Genomic DNA, 25,092 nt, shown 5'->3' on the forward strand with positions numbered 1-25,092 from the left:
CCGAAAACTGATCTATTTTCTCTCTTTACCGCATTTGGTTTTCATTAAAAAATCTGAACAAATGTATGAGGTCAATGGCTTTTACGTTTGAAAAAACAGGTGTTTGCATATTTGTGGCAAACATGTTAAGTGGAGCCACATCTTGTGATCTGAAATGCCTATGACTTGGTTGTTTCCCATGTAGCCCAGCTGTCAGCTATGTTCTTTTGTGAATCCAGTCTCTTTTAATTTGCCTTGATGGACATCAAAGCCAGTTATTTGGCCTTTTCCCAAATCGACTGCTGAATAAATTGAATCGGGTCTATCATCTAGCTGGCTTTAATTTTATGCACACAATTGTCATGCCAATTTGGCAGGTCGCATGGAAGCTATGCTAATGGGAGCGTGGCTATCAATATAGCAGGTCTTATTTCTCACAGCGACCTGAAAGTACCTTCACCGCAGGAGTCCCATGTGCGTTCTGCCCATGGTATTTCTGACAGCGTGGACCGGCATCCTTAAAAACGTAATGTGATCTGAGCAGTTGCACGATGGGGTCCCCTCGGGCGCTGAATCGGTACACAGCTTTAATTGATGTTGAGGTACAGTAGGGCGCGTTATCGGAAAGGAGAGCGGGAGGAGGCGGGAGTTGAGTGTAGTGCTGCAGCGATTTTATTTTTCCTTTAAAGTGGCGTTAAAAAGCAGCCGGGGCTGGTGAAAACTTTTTAATGACTTACTTCACTGACCTGCAGTGCACTTCACATCTTACAAATTGGAGTTGAAATGCAGTCTAGGGATGAAAGGAAAAAGCCCTCAGGGTTATAAACTCGCTTCTCAAACATATATATTTTATTTATCGTCGGCTAACCTACAATACGGACACATACGTGACTGCACACGCAGGAACACGCACATGCGCACACACATACAGTACACCAACACACGCACACGCACACACACATACAGTACACCAACACACGCACACGCACACACACATACAGTACACCAACACACGCACACGCACACACACATACAGTACACCAACACACGCACACACACATACAGTACACCAACACACGCACACGCACACACACATACAGTACACCAACACACGCACACGCACACACACATACAGTACACCAACACACGCACACGCACACACATACAGTACACCAACACACGCACACGCACACACACATACAGTACACCAACACACGCACACGCACACACACATATAGTACACCAACACACGCACACGCACACACACATACAGTACACCAACACACGCACACACACATACAGTACACCAACACACGCACACGCACACACACATACAGTACACCAACACGTGCACACGCACACACACATACAGTACACCAACACACGCACACGCACACACACATACAGTACACCAACACGCACACACACACACACACATACAGTACACCAACACACGCACATGCACACACACATACAGTACACCAACACACGCACACGCACACACACATACAGTACACCAACACACGCACACGCACACACACATACAGTACACCAACACACGCACACGCACACACACATATAGTACACCAACACACGCACACGCACACGCACACACACATACAGTACACCAACACGCGCACACGCACACACACATACAGTACACCAACACACGCACACACACATACAGTACACCAACACGCGCACACGCACACACATACAGTACACCAACACACGCACACACACATACAGTACACCAACACACGCACACGCACACACACATACAGTACACCAACACACGCACACGCACGCACACATACAGTACACCAACACACGCACACGCACACACACATACAGTACACCAACACGCGCACACGCACACACACATACAGTACACCAACACACGCACACGCACACACACATACAGTACACCAACACACGCGCACGCACACACACATACAGTACACCAACACACGCGCACGCACACACACATACAGTACACCAACACGTGCACACGCACACACACATACAGTACACCAACACACGCACACGCACACGCACACACACATACAGTACACCAACACACGCACACGCACACACACATACAGTACACCAACACACGCACACGCACACACACATACAGTACACCAACACACGCACACGCACACACACATACAGTACACCAACACACGCACACGCACACACATACAGTACACCAACACACGCACACGCACACACACATACAGTACACCAACACACGCACACGCACACACACATACAGTACACCAACACACGCACACGCACACACACATATAGTACACCAACACACGCACACGCACACGCACACACACATACAGTACACCAACACGCGCACACGCACACACACATACAGTACACCAACACACGCACACACACATACAGTACACCAACACGCGCACACGCACACACATACAGTACACCAACACACGCACACACACATACAGTACACCAACACACGCACACGCACACACACATACAGTACACCAACACACGCACACGCACGCACACATACAGTACACCAACACACGCACACGTGCACACATGCACACATGTACACACAGACTAATACAATACACATACAGGGGCGGCCTGTAGCGTAGTGGTTTGGGTAAATGACTGGGACACATAAGGTCGGTGGTTCTAATCCCGGTGGTAGCCACAATAAGATCCACACAGCCGTTGGACCCTTGAGCAAGGCCCTTAACCCTGCATTGCTCCAGGGTGGAATTGTCTCCTGCTTAGTCTAAACAACTGTACGTCGCTCTGGATAAGAGCATCTGCCAAATGCCAATAATGTAACATACACTCAGACATGCAGGCACACACACACACACACACACACACACACATACATACACACACATATACACACTCACACACACTCAGAGTGAGGAATGCAGCTGAGATCCAGATGCACCTCAGTTACTGCAGGGAAAGGTATCTGCCTGACCAGCTGTGCCTCTTCCTGCTCTCCCATTGGGTAATGAGAGGATCTGGTGTTGGCACACAGGGAGAACCACTCAGAGGGGCCCAGGGTGGGGGGTGTAGAGGGGGCTGCAAGCCCAGCATTCTGGGCGGGGGGTGGTTGAGGGGGTACAGGGTCTCTGGAGAGTGGTAAAGGCTAAGCTCTGTGGGGACATTGTGGGGTCACTGTCGATAATCTCTGCTCTGAAGCAACGGTTAAAAAAGGTTGAGGCACTGACCCCATTTACAGTAGAATATTTCACTCTATGCATACATAGAACATTCCCAATGCAACTTATGCAGCCTCTATCTACGTACCTTTAATTTAAATGCTGCTGCAGTTTCTTCCCTGGGAATCAAACCCGCAACCTGTTGGGCGACAGGCTCCGTTCTGTACCCCTCTGCATCACAATCCCGCCCAGTGCTTGGCTGTGTTTTTTTGAATGAAATATATTGTGTGTATGTCCTTTCTCACAGCATCATTTGATTAGGCTGTCAAACGGCCGTTTTTATGCGCAGTTTCTGTTCATGGGAAAGCGGTGCTTTTGGTCCCAGCGCTTGGCTTTTCGTTCTCGTGCTGGAGCTCAGGAGAGATTTATTGGTGATGAGAATGAGGTGCAGATTTAATGATGGCGAGAGCCGTCTTTGCCTTGGCCTGGCACCCGGGCATTTAGCCGATTCAATCGCACATTTTTCACTATCACAACTGAAAAAAACAAAGAGAAAAATAACCACAAGGCAAATGAAGCTTTGAATAATATTAAATTAACATTTTGGCAGTTGAACAGACATTTTTATCCAGACCAAATGAAACTGCCGACAGTCTTCTCCAGATGGTCCATTCATACAGCTGCGGTGTTTCTGACGCGGCTGAGGTTTCCATACCTTGCTCAAGGGCACAACACAGTGCCCCACCTGGAAATCAGATCTGTAACGTGTGCATTGTGAGCCCATATATGCTGCACTGCCTCCCCTCCATGTAATGTCCCGAAGACCAACCAGTGAATTGATGCATCTGTTTGATAAAATGAGTGTGGGCCCTTTTTAAAACATTTGCAGCAATGTGTGTGGATTATTTATTGTTTCTGCGTACGAAAGATACATACGTACACCATAAATGAGATCCTATCAAGAAGAATACATTTCCTGAAAGATGTCATAATCTTTAACCGTGAGATATTATATGGTGTGGCAGCTATATAATGCAGCCCGGAGTGAATTTCCATATGTCAGAGATATTACCCATTTGTGTATTTGGCGTATGCAGCATTTTTCAACGTAACATGATAAAGATATAATGCACAGAGAGCTAACAGGAGAATGACGTTTTGCAGTAAACTTCTGCCATCTGCTGGCCGCCTGTGAAACTACAGGTTGTGAGTAGGCACTGCTCTTTTCAAAGCTCATAGATCAAACTGAAGATAATCGTCATACAATTATATCTTTTCTGTGGATTTATTTCAGCAATTAAGCAGAAGATCTTCTCAAACATGCGTTTGCCCCCATTCATTCTCACCCTAATTTGTAATGATCAGTTGGACTTCCCAAGTGATTTTCATGAACCTGCTTTCATCATGCAACAGAACAATAGGAGAGGCAGCACCAAACCGAAGAGTAGCAGTAGGCCAATCTCGCAGTCACAGGGCTACAGGTTACACACTGGCACCCAATTCACTGTGGGGAGGAGTTAGTGACCTAGGATACTATAATTAACTGACTAGCCCACGCAAATTGCATCATGTGGCTAAATGAAAATGGCGTCATGTTGCTTTGGAGTCCCCTAGTTGGTTGATATGCAGAAGAGCATCTCTGAACACACAATACATCAAACCTCTTAAGTGGATAAGTGGATAGGCTACAGCAGCAGAAGACCTATATGACCAAAAAATGAATTCTAATAAATACCTAATAAACATACATTATGAGCCATGGAGGTAGGCCAGAAGCACAACAGTTACCACCGCTTTCATAGAGTGCATTATCTGGATTCAGTTTTAAGTTTACCAAGAGCACTGCTTAACAGCTCCGTGATGCTCCCGGTGATTGTACAAAGCGTCTTAATCTCCCGAGTGAACAGAGAGAGCAGTTTACAGACGCAGATAGCGGATGTGCTGGGACCTGGAGGTGGAGCTGGAGTAATTATCCCGGCTGCTTCATACCACGCTCAGCCAGAGACAAGAGCAGGCCGCAGAGTGTTTTGAGCAGGACGGTGGGTAGGCAGCTGGTTCCAGGGGAGGGAAGTGCATGCTTTAAGTCTGGCGTAATTCAAAAGCCGTATTCTGTGAAGCAGGCTCTGCCTTGTCTGCTAACCTACCTCATGAGGTGACGGGTTGCAGAAGGTGTGCTCCACTCTGAGGAATTAAGGTACAAAAAGTGCCTAAAAAGGTACAAATGCCCTATAGGTGCATAAAATTGTACCCCTAGCCAGACCATTACTGTACTGTCAGGGTACATTTTGGAAATTTGATCCATGAACAACAAAAATGTACCTCCACTATCACTTTATTTCTGAGAGTGCCCTAGGTCTTCTTCTTTGCATTTTTGAAGATAATGACCCAAAGCATACCTCAAAATCCACACAGAAATGGTTCTGTGACAACAAAAAACATATTCTGCAGTGGCCGTCCAATTTAAATCCTGTGGGCAATTGAAATTCTGTGGGCTAAACTGAAGAGGGCAATTAAACCTATGAATGTGAAGGATCTTGCAAGGATCTGTTCCAAAATCCCTCCGAATGTGTTCTTTAACCTTGTCAACCATTACAGGAAAAGACCTTAAAATTTGTACGCAATTCCAAGCAAAGAAACCAGGAGAAGCGAGGTAACTTTGTAAACAACTGCTCTAATTGAGTGGAGAGTGACAGAAAAGGCCTGTGGCTCTCCAGGACCAGGGTATCCGACCCCGGTGCTAGGCTGAGAGAGAGGAGCTGTCGCTAGGCTACACCGGGGAATGTCCCCTTGTCTCTCTGCATTCCTGCAGTGTCGATGGGACTGACCAGGGAACGCAGAGAGTTGGCACTGATGTCTGTCAGAGTAGGAAATGGCAGAACCAAACGCCCACGCCATTTTCAACCGTCTTGGACTGCCATAGAGAATTAGGAAGAAAAAAAAACTAGAATTGAGAAATTATCAAGAGGATACATGTACAGTACCAGAACACTTTCTCCGCAGCTGAAGTGATGAATCCTTGGTTCCTAAAAGCAGCCCACTTGGTGTCCGCCCAGCAGCTGATGCAGGCGGCCATGTTTGTCATGCTGCGGCCCTTCAGTCGGTGACTAATCTCACAGCAGCACCGAGAAGAGGGAACAGCCACGGACACGACCACAGACTCGTCATCTCTCTGCCCTTATTCTTTATTAACGCGCCATGGGCGGATGTGACCTGCGCGTTACATCTCCCTTAACAGACGGATGTAACCTGCGCGTTACATCTCCCTTAACAGACGGATGTGACCTGTGTGTTACATCTCCCTTAACAGACAGATGTGACCTGCGCGTTACATCTCCCTTAACAGACGGATGTGACCTGTGTGTTACATCTCCCTTAACAGACAGATGTGACCTGTGCGTTACATCTCCCTTAACAGACGGATGTGACCTGCGTGTTACATCTCCCTTAACAGACGGATGTGACCTGTGTGTTACATCTCCCTTAACAGACAGATGTGACCTGCGCGTTACATCTCCCTTAACAGACAGATGTGACCTGTGTGTTACATCTCCCTTAACAGACGGATGTGACCTGCACGTTACATCTCCCTTAACAGACGGATGTGACCTGTGTGTTACATCTCCCTTAACAGACGGATGTGACCTGTGTGTTACATCTCCCTTAACAGACGGATGTGACCTGTGTGTTACATCTCCCTTAACAGACGGATGTGACCTGCACGTTACATCTCCCTTAACAGACTGATGTGACCTGCGCGTTACATCTCCCTTAACAGACGGATGTGACCTGTGTGTTACATCTCCCTTAACAGACGGATGTGACCTGCACGCTACATCTCCCTCAACAGACGGATGTGACCTGGGTGTTACATCTCCCTTAACAGATGGATGTGACCTGTGTGCTACATCTCCCTTAACAGACGGATGTGACCTGCACGTTACATCTCCCTTAACAGACGGATGTGACCTGCACGTTACATCTCCCTTAACAGGCGGATGTGACCTGTGTGTTACATCTCCCTTAACAGACAGATGTGACCTGCGCGTTACATCTCCCTTAACAGACGGATGTGACCTGTGTGTTACATCTCCCTTAACAGACTGATGTGACCTGCGCGTTACATCTCCCTTAACAGACGGATGTGACCTGCGCGTTACATCTCCCTCAACAGACGGATGTGACCTGGGTGTTACATCTCCCTTAACAGACGGATGTGACCTGTGTGTTACATCTCCCTTAGCAGACAGATGTGACCTGCGCGTTACATCTCCCTTAACAGACGGATGTGACCTGTGTGTTACATCTCCCTTAACAGACTGATGTGACGCCAGCATTGTATTTGATCATATGACTGCTTTTCATAAAACCCTCAGGTTTTAGGGACTTATTTTCAGGCCTTTTCTATGGGTTCCATAGTGCGCCTTAGTCTATTATGGGTTAATACTAATACTCTATTTTTTTTTTAACTCACAAGCTGAAAGGAATAGATTGTCCAGTGTGTTTATGAAGAGCTGGCCTTATTGGACCTGGGCACCTGGCACATTCATTTGGTTTGGGTTTGAGTTAGGGCACAACCCTTTTGGACATTTCCATTTATGGTCCTTTGAAGATGGCAGATATAAAATAACACCAAATTCTATCCCCCAGCAGGTATAAATACTTTCCTCATCCGGGGCTAGAACATCTTATGCATTATATCATAAAGGAAGAAAAAAAACATTTTGTGCAATGGAATGTTCTCATCTGCTTCAGATGACTATTGTACAGACCTGAGACAGCCTAAATGATTTCGAGAAAATGAAAATGAATCCTACGATGCAAAAAGAGTTACTGTACATGTATAGTAACACTCCAGGTACCTGTTACGTACCTCGCACCAGGCCAACTGGGTTCAGCAACCGTCTCATCGAGATGCTAATGTTCCGGCATCATGAAGTTTAACCTTTGACCTTTTTAATTGGATTAAAAATGTTGGGCCAGGATGCGCTGCGGTGCATATTCATGAACGCGCGTGGGCTGCAATTGGCCGTTTTCCAGGGCGGAGGGTTGGGGGTGGATTGGCACCTGTCTGCGGGATTCAATTACCTGGGTCTGGACCTGCGTCTCTAACTGCCTCTGCAGGCTGATGGTCATGTGACACAGCGAACACCTTGTCAGGATGAAAGGAATTAAATGTATATGAGAGCTTGGGTCGGCCAGGGATCGGGCCACGCCCTGAACCCCGCAGTAGGCTAGTGCTCAAAGCTCGCTTTGGGTTTGGTCAGAGGGGAGAAAACTCGCTCTGCCGTCTGTTGGATGGTGAATGCCTTCCACTTTGTGAAACACTGCACTGTATAAAGGCAAAATATTAACAAAAATATCAATTACAAAAACTGTAAATTGTAGAAAATGAAAATTAAGAGGTAATTGCAATTGTGTGCCACAGCTTTTCTTTATTCAAAAGCCCTGTTGCTCAGTGATGGTTGTAATATTGCAGCCATATGGTGAATACAATTTTAAAGGACTGAATCTTATTTTTCCAGGATATTCACCTGCAGACAATTTTGGCGTTAAAGTCTGCCAACTTGCTTTCCGGTTTTCACCGGTATTTGTTTTAGACTCATAAAAAGTTAATTGAAGCAGGAACAAAAGGTTTGTAGCACTTGGTTAGTATTCCACACACACACACAGTTTGTGATGCATTTCAGCGGAATGATAATTTCTACAAATTGCAGTCACCCAATTTCTTTTTGCAAAATTATAGTACCTGAAGCCGTTTCCATGACAACCAATTCCTGTGACCCAGCAGAACGGACTCCTGGGAGGTGAAGAAAACCTTGAAGTGACATCAGCTGAAAACACAGCACCTCCTTTCAATTCTCCCTGCGTGTGTGTGGGTTGTATTGTGCACTCCACCCTTTTAAAAAGGCACACATTTACAAGGCAGAAATATCATAACTCGAGGGGAGGTCACCGTTGACATTTCACTCAAGAAAATGTTGGATCATGTTTTCCCATTTAAGTGCATGGTTTATTTGAGGAGGCTTATTTCATACTAAAGGAAATTGACTGGGGATGAGTTGCGCAAAACAGCTGGGGTTAAAGGTCGTGCAGAAGCACATACAGGTCCTCAGCACTCTGCGGCTCGACATCTTAGTTTAGGTTCGATCTTTACTGGACAGATGAGCCTGGACTTCAGCCCGGACCACAGATCGATTCTACAGCTGCCCAGTTCTCGATAAGGGCTACCAGATTCTCCTGGTGCTTAAACACACGTGTAACGCAACAAAAAAAAAAAAAGCCCCGGAACCTTCTCAATTAAAGGTCTACCACCACTTGCACTAGTCGGTCATATTTGTCTGCAACAAATGCTGCAAGAACAGGGTTGTCAGAATTCAGCTGCACGTTGGTCAACTTGCATACAAGTTAATCAGGGACTGACACTTGAGTGTGTAGATCAGTTATATACTCGATAGTGCATGGATTCGGACACAGCCAAAGTTACAAGTGACAAGCAGCCATTTGGGTTCACACTTAGAGAAGACAGTCATCATTCTGCTAATTCAGATTTATTTAGAGTGCCCTCTACCCAACACAATAAGTAATGGAACAAGGATTAAAGTACAGGAAGCATGCAAGGGGTGGAATTCATAGGTTAACTGGCACAATTACTGTACTCACTTTTAGGATTATTCAAAGAAATTATAATGACAATATACGTGATTTATGTAAAAATCCAAATAAATATATAAATTAAATTTGATACAACTACCAATATATCATGTATACCAATATATAAAAAAAAAAAGAAAAAAAAAAAAAAAAAAAAAAAAAAAAAGAAGAATTGAATAAGTTTTTTTTAAATGGTGACACTTTGAAGGAAGTAGTTAGTTTGAGAAGATCTAGAACTCTCCGACGTCCACGCGCTTGTCTCGGACCTTGCTCCGGGCCTTGGTGCGGGCTTTGAAGGCGGCCGCGTTGTACAGATGCTGGAAAACACAGATCACAAACCCAATGAGCCAATCAGCAAACGCATCAAGACAATCCCACTGCCTTAAGAGATCAATTCAGTGCCGACCCGATCGCTCCGCTCCCTACAGGGTCTAGATTTAAAATGTTACTCATTAAATGTAATAAGGTGTAATAAAATGTATTAAAACATTAACTCCATCACTAATAAGCTGCAGAGGCTCCGGACCTGCTAGGTTAACTTCAGGTGTGCTTGGCTAAAGTACTCTTTTCTCATATGAAATTAAACGGCTAGTGGGTGCCTGTGCCCCCACAGCCGGTCAGCCCCGCTCGGTTAGGACACCGCTCACCCTCTCAAAGCGCGAGACCTTCATGGCCTTCAGTGTGGCCGCATCCACCATCACCGGAGGTCCGAGCGCAAAGACGTCCCGGATGAACTCGTTCGCCTGGAACACACAGGGAAGGATGGCCGTGAGGGGAGAACTGTGCGCGTGTGTGTGTGTGTGTGTGTGTGTGTGTGTGTGTGTGTGTGTGTGCGTGCTTAACATGATCAAACTGTAGGGCAAAACATAAAATGTAAAGCATCCTGGAGATGCATCATCCTGCAGCTTTTTGCACCAACCCTAATCTGCCATTGAATGAGGTGTGCTTTGTTAGGGTTGAAAGCCTGGAGGTCTCCAGGAACAGGGTCGGGAACCACTACTTTAGAGTGTGTGCCCATGTTTATTGAAACTACCCTGTAGCATACTGTATGCATCCGTTTGGCGGCCATTTTGTCATGTTACCTGCAGGTGGTAGTTCATCCCCGACCCCACGAACTCGCGGAACGCGTCGTACATCCTCTTCCTCACCCAGCTGTCGATCTCCATGCGCTCCGTCCCGAAGCGGATCGTCTCCGTCTGGAAGTCGCCCTCCTGGAGGGGGAGAGGAGCGCCAATCTTACATCTCACATCTTAAATTCAGATTAGCTGCTTTTGTAATGTGGAGCTCCTTGCGGAGTAAATGTGTGACAATCTTTTTCCCACAAATGCCACTGCACAGAAATGGGACTGAAGACTGATTTTATACTCCAAACACGAATGTCATTTTTCCCAACGATCTCCATCAAGCTACATGAAAACGGCCAGATCCAAGATCCGCTTGGATTGGAACGTCACAATTAGGTCCATTACGATGTAGAAGTTGTGTGCTAAACCTCTCTCTGCTCAGTAACGTGTGCATTTATCCGTTTATCGCCCTGGTGCCTCTGCGCCCACGCACCTCCACGCCCCGCAGGACGTCTCTGAAGACGGAGCGCTGCTTGCGTTTGTCGTTCTTGGCGCGGTGCTTGTTGCAGTCGGTGGCCAGGGCGTTCAGCTTCTCACACAGGGGCTCCAGGGCCTCGTGCTCAAAGTCCTGAGGGCAGGCGGGGAGAAGAACCGGCTTCACTTACCCTCATTAAGGCTCAAAATAAAAATACTAATAATTTCCATAGTTATTATTTTCAACATTTTACTATGACATACAAATCAAAGGGGCAACATGTCCAAACCACTGCTACAAAGGCATTCTAAAATCAGATTTAAAAAATGTATAAAATAAATAAACATAAATCTTTAGCGTTGGTGGAAGTGCGTCAGGCGCCCCACTCACAGTGTGGAGGTCCCGGGCAAGCTCCACCAGCAGGGCGATGGTCTCTCCTGCTGCGATCCGCATGTTCAGGTCCTCACTCTCCAACAGGGAGGGCAGTCTGGCCAGGTGCCTGGGAGCACAGCAGAGAGTGCGCTTTAGAGCTGATCTGGGGTCAGTTCCGCCTCAGAGTCAAAGGGAGTAGGTTAGCTTAGGGACAGGGGGAAACTGATCCTGGATCAGCACTCAATTGCACTTCATGAACATGGCCATTTAATCTAGTATCTTGGATCAATTCCCCAGTTTAACCCAAAAATCCAGTCAGATTATGGACACAGGGATCATAGAGCAGGGCTGCCCAACCCTGCCGGAGATCTACTGTCCTGCAGGTTTTAACTCAAACCCAAATAAAGCGCACCTCATTTAAAAGCTAGAGCAGGGCTGCCCAACACTGTTCCTGGAGAGGTTTTTACCCTCATTTGGTACACCTCACTACCAATTAGCATTTTACAGAGATCTCTAGTTGTTGAACCAGATGTGCCAAATTAAGGTTGTAGTGAAAACCTACAGGACGATAGATCTCCAGGAACAGGGTTAGGCAGCCCAGACAGACGAGATGCTTTGTAACAGAAGGAACAAAGTCCCAGAACAGAGCAGCACAGCAGGGAAAAGCTGGGAAATGTGGACGATTAGTAAACACGCATTTCGCACTTCCAATGCTCATGTCCGTTAGAGCGTTGGCAAACGTTTTAATCCGTCGGAGAGTTATGTGGGGTATTAAGGCCAGTGTGATGGCTGCATTTTAATTGAACAACCCAATAAACCATTAAAATGGCTGCTGAGATCGTGCACGCCGAGAGAAGCAATAGTCACAGTAATTGAGTACGTTAGTAAGATGTAAAGCACTCAGTCAGACATGAAATAATTGTAGAAACAGGAAAACGGATGCCAGATGCACACACTTGTGCTGCAGTGTAGGGAAGGCATGCTGCAATATTTGGCAATTCGGGTTCCAATTTTGTGTCAGCAACATAAGCCATTGAAACGGTCATGTCTGAGAAGATGAGCTCAGCGTACTTCATGAGAATGTTCCGGACTTCAGAAGCGGGGCAGATGGTGAGGAGCAGGGCCCAGGACAGAAGAGCGTGGGTGTGCAGGACGGTGGTCCCTTGTCCGAACGTCGGCCGACTGCTGTCCCCCCTGGCATAGCTCCGGGAGAACAGGCCCTCAAAGCACTCCATGGTGGAGTACACGTCCTGCGGGAATACACACATCAAATGAGCAGGGCATCGTAGCACTCCAACATACACATCCCTCACTGCAGAAGTAGGCTACAGCTCATAAAACCGCAAAACACTGCGAGTAACCTGGAGAACCAGACAAAGCAGGATTACCGAGTTAGCTGGGTAACTGCAGAGCAAAACCTGGACCAGCTCTTTTTGCATTAGACCACATTCCAGATTTGGGAGCTTTGGTGAAAATAGAAGTCGTAACTCCATGTTAAATTTTAACCAGTCTAAGGGGTCGACAGATGTCCAATAATAATTGGACTTGAATCAGTGTGACATGTATTCAGGCACAAAACCATAATCTCTCAATCTGGCCTGTATCAGACAGACTGTGCGCATAAAGCAGGACGGATAAACTCAATCACACTGCTCACCGGGCATGGCACACACACACGCACGGCAGTATTTAATCAGAGCACTGCGATCGGAGTAATGTGGGATTAAGGGCCTTTCTCAAGGGCCCAACAGGTGCATGGATCTTTCTGTGGCCACGCTGAAAAAGGAGATCAGGCGCTACGCTTACCAAAATATCGTCTTCAGCAACCAAACTGCAGATGCCCAAACTTGTTGCACACTGAAACAATGACAGAGAGAAAGGGGAGGATTAGGGAGGGATGAGTTTTAGAAACCCAGGGATTTTTTGTGCATTTGGTGCGGTTTTTCTTCCAATACATTTTTGTTATATTATCCAAATATCAGTCCCAGCAAAACTTTTCCAACAAAAAAACCCAAAAAAAATTTTTTAAAGTGTGAATGATTACGAAAAACAGCAGAGGACAGGAATGAAAACGACGGCGGCTCGCTGGGCGCCCTCACCGCCTGCCGGGCCTGGATGTTGGCGGTGCCGTCGTTGAGGATGTTCTTGAAGACGGGCTTGAGGGCCTTGAACACCTCCTCGCTCTCGATGCCCGAGCCCAGCTGGATGCACAGGAGGCAGGCCAGGGAGGCGGCCGCCCTCTGCTCCTCCCCTTTGCCTTCAGGCCATAGGACGACACCAGTGAGTGGCAGCAAGACCACGCCCCTCAGTACAACAACTCATCTCTAAAGTACAGGCATTTGGCAGACGCTCTTATCCAGTATACCAGGGACAAGTGTGCGGAAAGATCCGAGAGACTCCTAGCCTTTTTGATCTCCGGCTCTGGAAAGCTGCAGTTCTTTGTCATGTCCCTTCAACCTGCTGTCAAATTAGGCCTTGAAAGCAAGGTGCGAGGAGTCCAGCCAATGACTCAAATCAACTGAAAAGCTGAAAAGCAGACCCTTCACTCAGCCCTTCAGGACTGGAGACTCAGACTCTCTTTGTCGAGCTCGCTTTACATCGGGGATGGGCAACTCCAGTCCTGGAGGATGCAGGATTTCACTGCCACCAGTTACCCTGGCTCAATCAGCCAATTAGCCGTATGCACCATGACCGACTCACTCGTTAATTAGACCAGAATAAAACGCCACGTGACAAGAACATCCAACAACTGCCGTTTATCCCGAAATGTGGCTAAAAATGACAGGTGTAAATGATTGGGCTAATTAAATCATTAAGAGCAGAAGTTGATCTGAATTCCAGAAACCGATACGCCCCTCCTTGCTCTTCCCTGCTGTACATGGATTTTTTTATTTCTGTTACAGTGGCACCCATGTTAACGTACACAATAGGGCGATGTGAATGTTGCTCTGGATATGGTCACCTACCGTATAAACAAATGGAAATAAATTTTATGTAACCGTGGAGACAGCACTGAGCAGGAAGTGACATCACGGCGCACATACCTTTCTTCAGGCAGCGCTCGATGCTGTCCGCGATGGTCAGCCTCCTCTCCAGGATAAACTCGTACAGGATCTTGGTTGCCATGGCAGTCTTCAGTCCGTCTAGAGCACTCTGCCTGGTCTTGGCACTGTAAAACACACACACGGCACTTCTAGAAGAGCATCGGAATACAGGTTCAGAAGACAGCGTCAAACTATGGATTATCTTCCCTTAAATTGATGCCGAATGTACTCTGAGGAGAAACGTGAATGCAGTGGTAAAGTGTTGATGTATTCCATTGTAAAAGGTCTAAAACCTCTAAACTAAGCTCTATTGCATGTGTAAAAACGCACCATTCAGGTTATTCTGGGCTGCGGTGTGCAGCTGGGGCCTCTTCCAATCAAGGGCGTAACAGATTCCATTCTCAAAAGGGCTGCATTCATACAGCCACAGAGAACAGTACAGCTCAGCAGGGATCATGTTTCTGTCCCATTCTCACTGAAACTTCAGCCATTTTCATCCAAAGGGTAGAATTCATCCTAGATCACCAGTCCCACTCTCCAGACATTAATTAACCCTCTCAGTCCCAAGTCCAATAAGTGGCACCAACTTTAATAGGGCCTATAGCAGCAGTCATTTTGATTGGTTGAAAGGGCATAAGGTCGCGAGTCCCATATGGCACTCTTGGAATGTTACAGTGGTTAGGCTTGAGTGCCATATGGGACTGAAGGGGTTAATACAGGGGTCTGGGGGCCTGTGTCACAAAGCAGGATTATGGAGTTAGCTCAATAGCTGCACAGAATAAAACCCAGAATAGCTCATTTTTACTTCAGTCCACGTTCCAGATTTGGGAGGGTTCCAGGTTTTCCTCCGTGCAGATAGCCCAGTCATCCTGCCTCGTGATACAGGCCCCTGGGTCAGCCCACAGAAGAGGTAAATGCAGACCTTTTATCCACCGTGCTGTCGATGAAACCCTTCAGCTTGAACTGGAAGTCCTCCAGGGCCACGTCCTCCCCCACCTCTCCTCCTGCTCACCGGAAAAAACATTTTAATTAAATACCCAAAAGACAGATCTGTTAGGCAAATCTCCCCAATACATTATGCGCCATTGATTTTCCACAGGCAGGAGATGCCCAAGGTGAACGGCGAGTGTGGTCAACCTTATCTGCGGCTTCACAGCTGCTAGCTCCTGTACACAGTTTCCGCTGCATCTCGCTACAAACCCCGATCTTCCGCTTTTCCTTGTTCTATTGATTTTGCCCAGTGCTTACCCTGCACAGTTCTCTATGGGGAGCCATTAGGGCTCAAGCGGTTAGCCAGTTTCCAATCGCAATACCACATGGCAGGTGCCCCTTGTACAGGTGGGACTTCTGGTTAGCCCGTTTCACCTTCTGCCTTTCAGTCATTGGGGGACCAGGCTTTACGCAGCGCTAGACGCGCCCCAATCCTGCGGCTCACACTCAGTCCTGGGGGACCCCTGCGCTCGTATGTGTTGCAGTCAGCCTCAGGATATGAATTTTGAACACTTGTATTTCAGACGTTTTCCCCTCAAACTTAACTGCACAAATTGTCCTAAATGCACAAAGCTTTTCCAATTCTGCTGTATAAATCTGTAACTGATTCAGGCCCATAAACCCAGCTTAGGTGAGCTGGGTGAGCTTAGGTGAACTGGTTACGTTGGCTTAGCTACAATAAAAATCAGCACACCAGGTTTAGACACACCTCTAGCTCCTAAACTCTTGAGCCCCCAAATATACTTAATGAGAGAATGGAATATTTTCCCTTAACCGCATGTATGGAATTGCAAGCAAGGACTTATGCTGAAGTGTCACAGTCTAATATACAGTCTATGGACAGAGTACAATATATGGTCAAAACACACTAGTTTGTCAGTTTTTTGGGAACCACAGATACTATACCCAATGATGAATGTCCTGATCGTCAATGTAGGGCATTTTACACAAGTGTGCCTCTCTCGTTTAGGTTTTCAAAATAAACCACAGGTAATGCAAGTCACCCGAGTCAGCATCCAGCCGCATTACAAAGGTTAACCAGGTTTGGGGGGGGTATCTTGGCTGAGTGAGGTAAAGCATTAACCTGCATACACGACTGAGCATTTCATTCCAACCAGCTGCTTTCACCAGCAAGTTCCCGCCTCTCTGGTTGAACGAGTGTTTGTGTCAGTCAGTGAAATCAGCTGGTGTAGCGATTGGCTGGAACAAAAACCTGCACACTCATCCCTGGCACACAATTGGGCACCGCCGTGCTGTAGAAGGGGTCTGCACCCCCGCTCACCCCCCACACCCCGGGCGCCCAAAGTCGCTCACCGTCCTCCGCCACGCTGCCCGTCTCGCTGAAGCTACTGCAGCGACTGAGCGTTTCGATGGAGGCGTCCTCATCGCTGAACGGCTGCACAGCTCTTTGCTGAGCCCCTGCAGGACAGAAAGCACCAGGCAGACACCGCTTAACTGGGTCAGAAAGGATCAAAAACAGCCCCTCCCAGACTCAACCAGGAAATTCATAAATTGTGAAATTAGCCTATATCCAGGTCTGCACCTGCCTACGTTTGGCATACTCCATTAGTGAGAGAACGGCAAGAATGGCTCTGCATATTATATCGAGGCACCTATGACACTCACACACGTGACATGTATTCTATTGACACCCTGTGACTCAATCGAATGAATCACTCTGACCTTTTGAACATATTGACGAGTTACATTACTGACCACGCAGTGCATCTCCACTCAGAGGCTTTGAACTGCACATAAACCACAATAAAAGATCTTTCTGTAGATGTCGGTTACACACAAAACTCAATACATGTCAGACCACAGCAGTGCAAAACCATCACGTTTCTACAGAAGATGTGACACTGCCACATGTCCAGAGATACTGGAAAATGAAAGCATTTGTAGTCTGGCAAACTGCCAACAATTACCCAAAAACTACACTTGGCTCAAGAGAGGATTGGCCTCAATTACGTCAGGCAAATGCCGTTCCCACCTGACAGGGTCAAAAGACAAGCTCATAACACGGACACGTGCAGCAGACAGTTATTAAATTCTTCCACCTCACTGAGTACAAACACTCCAACTTCCAGATCATATCCTCTGAATGGTTATTCAGATGTACATTAACTTCCTGTGACCTTTAAGCCCAGTTTCCCTTACAGTTAAGGGCTGGGGGACTAGTTTCCATGGAAACATTTTACCATGGCATGCTGTAACTGATACGCTTTAAGAAAATGACAGATATTGACAACACCAGCAACATTTGTCCGCTCTTCCTCCCTTGCAGTTTCAAGGGCAGAGTTAAACGCTGTATTTCTGAAGACACCACAAATAAAACTAGCGTTTAATTTACACATGGAGAATTTAATGCAGAAGTTTTTGAAGGTGGATTACATCATTGTGGTTAAACAAGTTTAATCTCAGGTCATGTCAGCCAAAAAGAAAGTGCCAAAACCAGTTTGCAATATTACTGGGAAATATACAGCACTTTCAGTAGAAATCCTGACCAGGGTTTCCAACCAATCATTTCAAAGCAACAGGACGGGACACGTGCAACATATGCTGCAGTGCATTCATTATGACCAAGTAATGCTACAACTTGCTGGCTGCAAGCCAAGAGAGGACCCATTAGCAGGGCCCTCAAAAAAATATTACAACATATGACTTTCTGGTAGTGGGGCCCAATTTGAGAGCCATCTATGGGGCCCAAAATCTCTGGTGGCACCTCTGCCTGTTGGGTGGATCACATGGGCCACTTTTAAGCAGACTGTTGGATATATTTCATGGAGTTTTTATGGATTTATCTGGATTCTCCATCCTTCCAAGTTCATTGCTACAGCAACAACAATAACAGCAATGGCAGTAAAACTTGCACCAAGCAAGGTTTCCAAGCAATACTTCCCCAGATTAATTCCTCCCTTGTTCCCTCAACTACTTCCTACTTTTGTTAAACACACTGCAATATAGGACACGTAAAACAACGTTTTGCCCAATTACAAGAGACAAATTTGGAAGAGCAAAAAGTGTAGTCAAAGCTATGCTTTCGTTCTTACAGTTCATTTTTATTAAGATGCCTTCCTTCCCGGACAAGAGTACAATAACTTTACTTCATGCCAAAAACACCCGTCTTGCCTTAATACACTTGGATAAAAAAAGGATGATGTGTAGCTAGGCTACCTAAATGTACCAGATACTCACCACGTCCAGTGTTCACTATGAAGAGTTTGGAGACTAGCCTAAAAGGTTTTAAATCCATCATTTCCTCATACTAAATCTAGCGGAGACTCGCAGCGTCGGTCATCCTCCATATGCAAAACGAACATAACTTTACAAGCACATTATGTAGCTAGCTAGCTAAGTGGAATTTAATGGGCCGTTAATTATGAGATTCGAAGCATTTAAAAATAAACGGAATCGAATCTTCCTTCATGAAGTAGCTTTTGTGTTTCAGAGAAAGTAAAATATCCAACAACAGTAAACCCAAAGATGTACGATGGCCAAAAAATAAATACAATAACAAAAACAACAAAAAAAAAGCAAACAACTGTATAGAAACGTCCCTTTTAAGTTTAATTCAGTGGTTTCGCCTTTGCAATCCTACGCTACTTAAAATGGATCAGCTGTTCCCAAATCAAGCAGCCGGTCTGTCCTCAAATAACCACTGAGCTAGGAGGAGGTTGTGAACGTCCCGAATTAGAGACAGAATAACCACCGAGCCACCGCAGATGGAAAAAAACTATTAAAATGTTTTTTTTGTTTTTTTTTTTTATCTTAAAGCTAAACTATTCATTTCGGTACACTGGAACAATGCGTCAGCGGCAGCCTAGATTTTAAGAACTGACAAGCAACGTGACAGTGGGACAAAAGCCAAATTTTCATTCATGATGGGTAGCTAACGTTATGCACATCACACCGACCATCTGAATACACGATCGGCCTTTTTAGATGACAATGTAGGTTTCCAAATGATCCAATGTTTACATTTTTTGCTAGCCATCACTGTTATTTTTCTTTCATGCAAGTTATACAGTCAGAACACCCGATATAATGACCATTTTCTGTACTTAACGTGTTCCAATTAAAACACAATATACATTCCGTTTTAGCAATTAAAAAAGGTTTTCAAACGTCAGCATGGGTGTAGGCCCTCGTACTGTATTATTTCCTGATATACATAAGATTAATCATACATTATTTCCTGTCAATAAAGCTAGCTATCGATCGAAACGGTTACTATCATTATCTGAATACTCAACCTAGTCATTATAATATTCCGTCATGAAATACTATACGTGCTACTTAGTCCAATATTTTCAACAAAATGTAATGGAACAACTTGGTATTTCTCAGGAAAATGATGGCTACCATCCAAGTAAAACAAACAACAAACCAGTGGGTAATGTAGTCATGCTCACTGTCGGCCATCGTTGATTTGACAACAAGGAATGCTACAAGGACTACGTGTCCCATGATTCCTTTAGCGAAAAGCAGGGTTGGAACATGCTAACCAGTCAAAACAAGTAGGCACCGATCCTTACCTCGGTTATTCCTCTTCTTGGACCTTGGCATTTTCATACAAAATAAGAACGTTCACAAAAATCAGCCAATCGACGACCAGTTTCTAGTACAATGTCTCTTCAAATAAAAACCTTCAAGTAGCAGCGTTAACAAATAGGAGTTGAAATCAGTCCCGGTGAAAATCTGTAGACGAAAACGATACATTTTCCCTCTAAAACTAGGGCTGAACCAGACTTTGCTGGCAACAGGCTTTTATAGTGCCGACATGAGCTGCGTAAAACGAGGCGGTCCTCAACGGGAAATCGAGCTGTTTATCATTTATGTAGCCAATCCGGTTGCAGGGGACCATGTTTCTGATTGGCTGTGAGTTTGTCAGGTTTCCTTGTCACGTCTCTATGCAGGCAGGAAGAGAATACGATAAGTCCAAAATTGGCTACAAACGTAAAACGTTCCTTTTTTCCAACTTTCATCAACGACCTTTTGTGACTTAAAATCCCCTACTTAACTAATAACACACAAGCCAGATTTCAGTCAGGTAACTATCATGCATTTAGCAGTGGTGATACGTAGGAACTGATCTATTTCAATGTACATTAGCTAAGTATTCAAAAAGAAGTATATACAGTACTATTTCCTGGTAAAACAAAGGTAAAATAAAAATTAAATAAAAACAACTACAGCTATAGTCCACAAACAATATACTATTGAAATTGTTCTTAAGCCAACTTAATAAACTACATTTATGCTGTGACCCATTGATTTTTTGATGTTTCAAAATAACTGCATGTACACACACACGAACACACACAAGTCTCCTATCCCGTCTTATGACCCAACCTGTGTTCTGACCCTTACAAGAACAAAAAAAAAAATAACACGTTAAATTCGCCTTTTCAAATGTGAAAACCTAAATATTCACATGTGACAAGAACCGGTGAACTGGACCTTTTTATGTGATTGGCTGTTTTCTACATCCACATTCAAAAACGAAATATGTGGCATGAAATAATGTGAAATTCTACATTTTCACACGTGATTGAATTTTTCACATGTGAAAACAAAACGTGTGACTTGAAATAGCTTATGTTACCTTTCCGTGTTCTTCGTCTTATCAGTGGGATTATTTTTACACTTTGCATTGTGTACTTTTCATATGCTGGGCAAATGGTTTTTGGAGACATGGTTCTTGAATACATTCTTTTTTTCATAAGGGACCCATAGTTTGGGAACTTCTATTTGAAGGCCACCTCCCGTGGTTGAATAGGTTTGAAAGTTTGCCCAATATTGTGGTTATGGGGCTCTGCCACTGAATTTCTGTGATGACTGTTCAGCAGTGCCACAGAAGTTATGGGACTGTCCTAGGGCTCAGCAAAATTACACTACACTGGTTTTATTTCCCCAATTCCTGATGAGGCTGCAAAATTAAAGAAATATCTGCACAGGTGGCCTGGTGCCATGCCAAATTAATTATCACAATGTAGGAGATCTGGAAATTCCACTTGTGAATGCAAATGCACTGCAAAAACTTCTCTAACATCTATATCACAGGAGTCCCAGCCACCAGGCTATCAGCCGGGAGGCCCCAGGGATTCCCCCATTGCCTCCTTATCAGGTCTGTGCAGACGGGTCTAAATGCAGGATACACTTCTCTCACCAAGAAGGGAAAAGTGTTCTCATTGTGGGTTCGATTCAGTAAAACACTTTCTATTAAAAAGAGAAGAGTTGGGCTTTCGCTTGGCGTGTAGTGATCGGATATATCTGGCATGTGTACGCGCAGAAGCCTATCGGAGGAGACTCCAGGAGAATGCAGTAGCCTATACAGCAAAATGTCACCGTTCTCCTTGTCTCGTATCGTTCTCTGATCTGAAACTCAAATCGCTTTTCCGCATTTGATATTTGGCGAATTTCAGTTCAGCAAAGTTCTTTGCCCTTTGAAAAATGCCACGGCCTTCAATGCACATATGCTTTTTTGAGTCAAAAAATGTCATATGGAAAACATATCTCATACGTTCAAAATGACCTTTTTTTCGCAGCAAAATGACAAAAAGATAAACTACAATGAAAACAGTGTGCAATGAAACATTCTACTGACGGAATAAAGATAGCTTCATGGCATGCCTCTATAAACACGCATTGCATATATTCTCCAAGTACTTCTGAACATGTAAAAATGCCAGTGGGTTTTGTTGTTCAGTGCAGAGCTCTACAGTTGAAGCAACCGGGGAGCAGGATGTGCTTTTGAAGTCAAGAGGCTGTGTAAAAAGACAATTAGTGTAAGTGGACAACTGCTGCCTCTCCATGCCATGTCAAATTAACATATAAATGGAACTATGTGCAATTCTGCCTGTGTGTTTTCCTGGCAACAGAACAGTGACAGCAGAGTCAGTTTATTACAGTGTTTGGCGACTCTGAAGCTTGTTGTCCTTTCAAATGTTTTTATCTCTGCAAAGCTATTTCATCACTTTACATCCTGCGTGAAACAGCATTCTTCAGAAAGGAAGTCTAGGGGACCTTGCATAATGGCATATTTCAGTCCCGCCATCTTCATCTCTGTCATTTTTGTCTGGTTGATAAGTTCTTATGCAATCCATCACAATCGCCACGCGTTGCTGTGCCTGCCTGACAAATGCGAATCTATGCTAATTCATCAATGCTGCTGGTCATACAGTTCAATGGGATTATGCTTGTGCAGCAGAAGAATCAGACTTCTCTGATTGCATAGCCATTAAACTGTGCCTTTGAGCAGCATGCGAGGATCATAATGCACACGTGTCCGTTCACCTCACTCAATATATTATATTTGTCGTAAAATTATGCACAATGCATTTAAGGATAACAGCCCTTTCTTTATTGGGGGAGGGTTGGGGGGTGTCACCCTTTAATACGTTTCTGTAATATGCTGCAAGTGTTCAGCAGAAAAGGGTCTGCACCAATTCTGGCCAGCAGAAGTAAGTGGATCTGGCCCGGAGTCGCCTGCTATCTGGGTTGTGTTTCTGCTGGTCTCAGTGATAAAACAGCTCGGAACAGCGTTCATATGTGACTAATAAGAGGGACACATACTCTATTGGTGTTAAAAGCGCTCTGTCAAAGTTCATTGTAACTCTCAACATATTGCTGTGTGCAGTCAGTCTGTGTGTCAGGGTCTATTTTGACACTGATGACATCGGGTAGCCTGTTAGTCTCCTGAGAGGTGAGTGGTTGTGGGTATTTCATGCCGACTTGAGTCCAGCCAGTCCCAGGGGTGGTGAAAGATGATGTCAATTGTGTCCTGCAGCTGTGGACCCGCAGCCATAGATGGCTAATGAGGCAGTCCGAGCTCAAAATAGGAACAGCGAGGCTATACGGCTGCAATGGATTGGCGACCTGTCCAGGGTGTATTCTTACCTCACAGCAAGTGCATGCTGGGATAGCCTGGCTCCTGGCTCCCAGTCCCCCTGACCCTGACCAGGAATAAGCGTGTTATCATGGATAGGCTTCCCAGAGAGAATGCCTTTACTATCTGACTAGGAACCTCACTCAGCACACAATAACATACTCTTGTGAAATAAAATGGACACAGATCTACTTCTATTCTGAATGCTTTTTTTTAACCTTTTTTTCCTCAGGGAGGACTGTGAAATACTAAAGCTAAAGGTAGACTGCCCATCTGATCTTCTTCACAAATCTTAACATTTTCTCCTAAATCTGCTATATTTTATGCTGTTCTTTCACAGTCTTTGGCCGTAACTCAGTCTGAACAATGTGGTGTATGGGCTTATAAAACTCCTTGAGCGAACTTCCCAGATATTTGAACTTTGGCTGACAGCAGTTTAGCAACCGCATAGCCAACCTGGACAGCTTGGCTGTCTGTACAGAGATAAAGTTGTGGAGGGGAGTAATGCAGTACATTTATTTAGCACTTTCCAGGACCTCAAACCACCTTGCAATGAAACCAGGGAAACCCACACAAGTGATCATGAATAACAGCCATTTTGTTCCAGAAAGCTAAGAGAATGTACTTCACTACAAGCAGGTGGAGCTGCTTGAGGAACATCAAGGGGTTTCGCTGTTACCCAGGTGATTTCCCACAGCCAGGGTCCTTTCTGAGAGTGCTCCAATCAGGAGGGGGCTACAATCACCAGGGAACCAATGAGAAACCGTCTTTAGTAAGGTAATCAAATTCTCCTATGCCCTGTGGCCACATACAGAACTCTTAAACCACCTTAAAGAGAGGTTATTTCAGACCAATAGGAACAGAATGTACTGTGTTAAGATTTGAAAGTAGTCTGGGTAATTTGCCTATGAATGAAGTACTAATGTAAGAACACCACATTTAAAAGAAGTGCAGAGTGAAACCAGGTTAATCAGTGAACGTTTTATGCAAGTTAAACCCCTTAAAGCCTAAACACTAAAAACTGTGTAAATGACCAAAATAACTGGATTTACAAATAATTGCAATGGTCCATGTATTGCCTTTTTTGTATTAGCAGTAAAACAAGTTTGTGAGAGTCATCTGTTTACACATATCCTTAAAGAAAAAGATTTATTAGCTAGTTTGTTTTAATCCTGAGCTCAGTGAACTGTAAGATTATTCCTACCATCAGGTAGAGTAAGCATTATATTAACACCTGGCAATTTAACTTTAATATTTTTCATAGCTTAACAGTTCACTATGGAAGCAATAATCTTGACTTAATAAAGTTTCTAGCCTGTAAATGTTGCAGTGATGTCATTACATTTTTCACAGTTAAATATAGGGCAGGTTTCTGAGTTCATAACCAGGGCCTACCTGTCTGAGTGAAATGCTGATGAAACTCATTTACATGACATTTACATTTACATTTTTGTCA

General features: G+C 45.0%; 1 protein-coding gene across 2 annotated transcripts; it reads right to left on the reverse strand.

The window, feature by feature from the left end:
* Positions 1 to 9,681: 9,681 nt before the first annotated feature.
* Positions 9,682 to 20,504, reverse strand: LOC133135482 (interferon-related developmental regulator 1-like). Of its 2 annotated transcripts, none has more exons than XM_061252515.1 (12): positions 20,284 to 20,504; positions 17,060 to 17,164; positions 15,678 to 15,759; positions 14,756 to 14,880; positions 13,811 to 13,968; positions 13,518 to 13,568; positions 12,783 to 12,961; positions 11,730 to 11,838; positions 11,358 to 11,492; positions 10,883 to 11,011; positions 10,448 to 10,543; positions 9,682 to 10,117 (listed from the first exon to the last, which is right to left on the reverse strand). In XM_061252515.1, exons 1-12 carry the CDS (start codon positions 20,318 to 20,320, stop codon positions 10,031 to 10,033), a joined length of 1,293 nt encoding a protein of 430 aa, XP_061108499.1. In that variant the 5' UTR covers positions 20,321 to 20,504; the 3' UTR covers positions 9,682 to 10,030. The 2 variants fall into 2 exon arrangements, with proteins under 2 accessions (XP_061108499.1, XP_061108498.1); XM_061252514.1 differs by lacking the exon at positions 20,284 to 20,504 and adding an exon at positions 18,944 to 19,365.
* Positions 20,505 to 25,092: the final 4,588 nt, after the last annotated feature.

Source organism: Conger conger, chromosome 8, assembly GCF_963514075.1.
Source record: "Conger conger chromosome 8, fConCon1.1, whole genome shotgun sequence".
Lineage (NCBI taxonomy): Eukaryota > Metazoa > Chordata > Actinopteri > Anguilliformes > Congridae > Conger > Conger conger.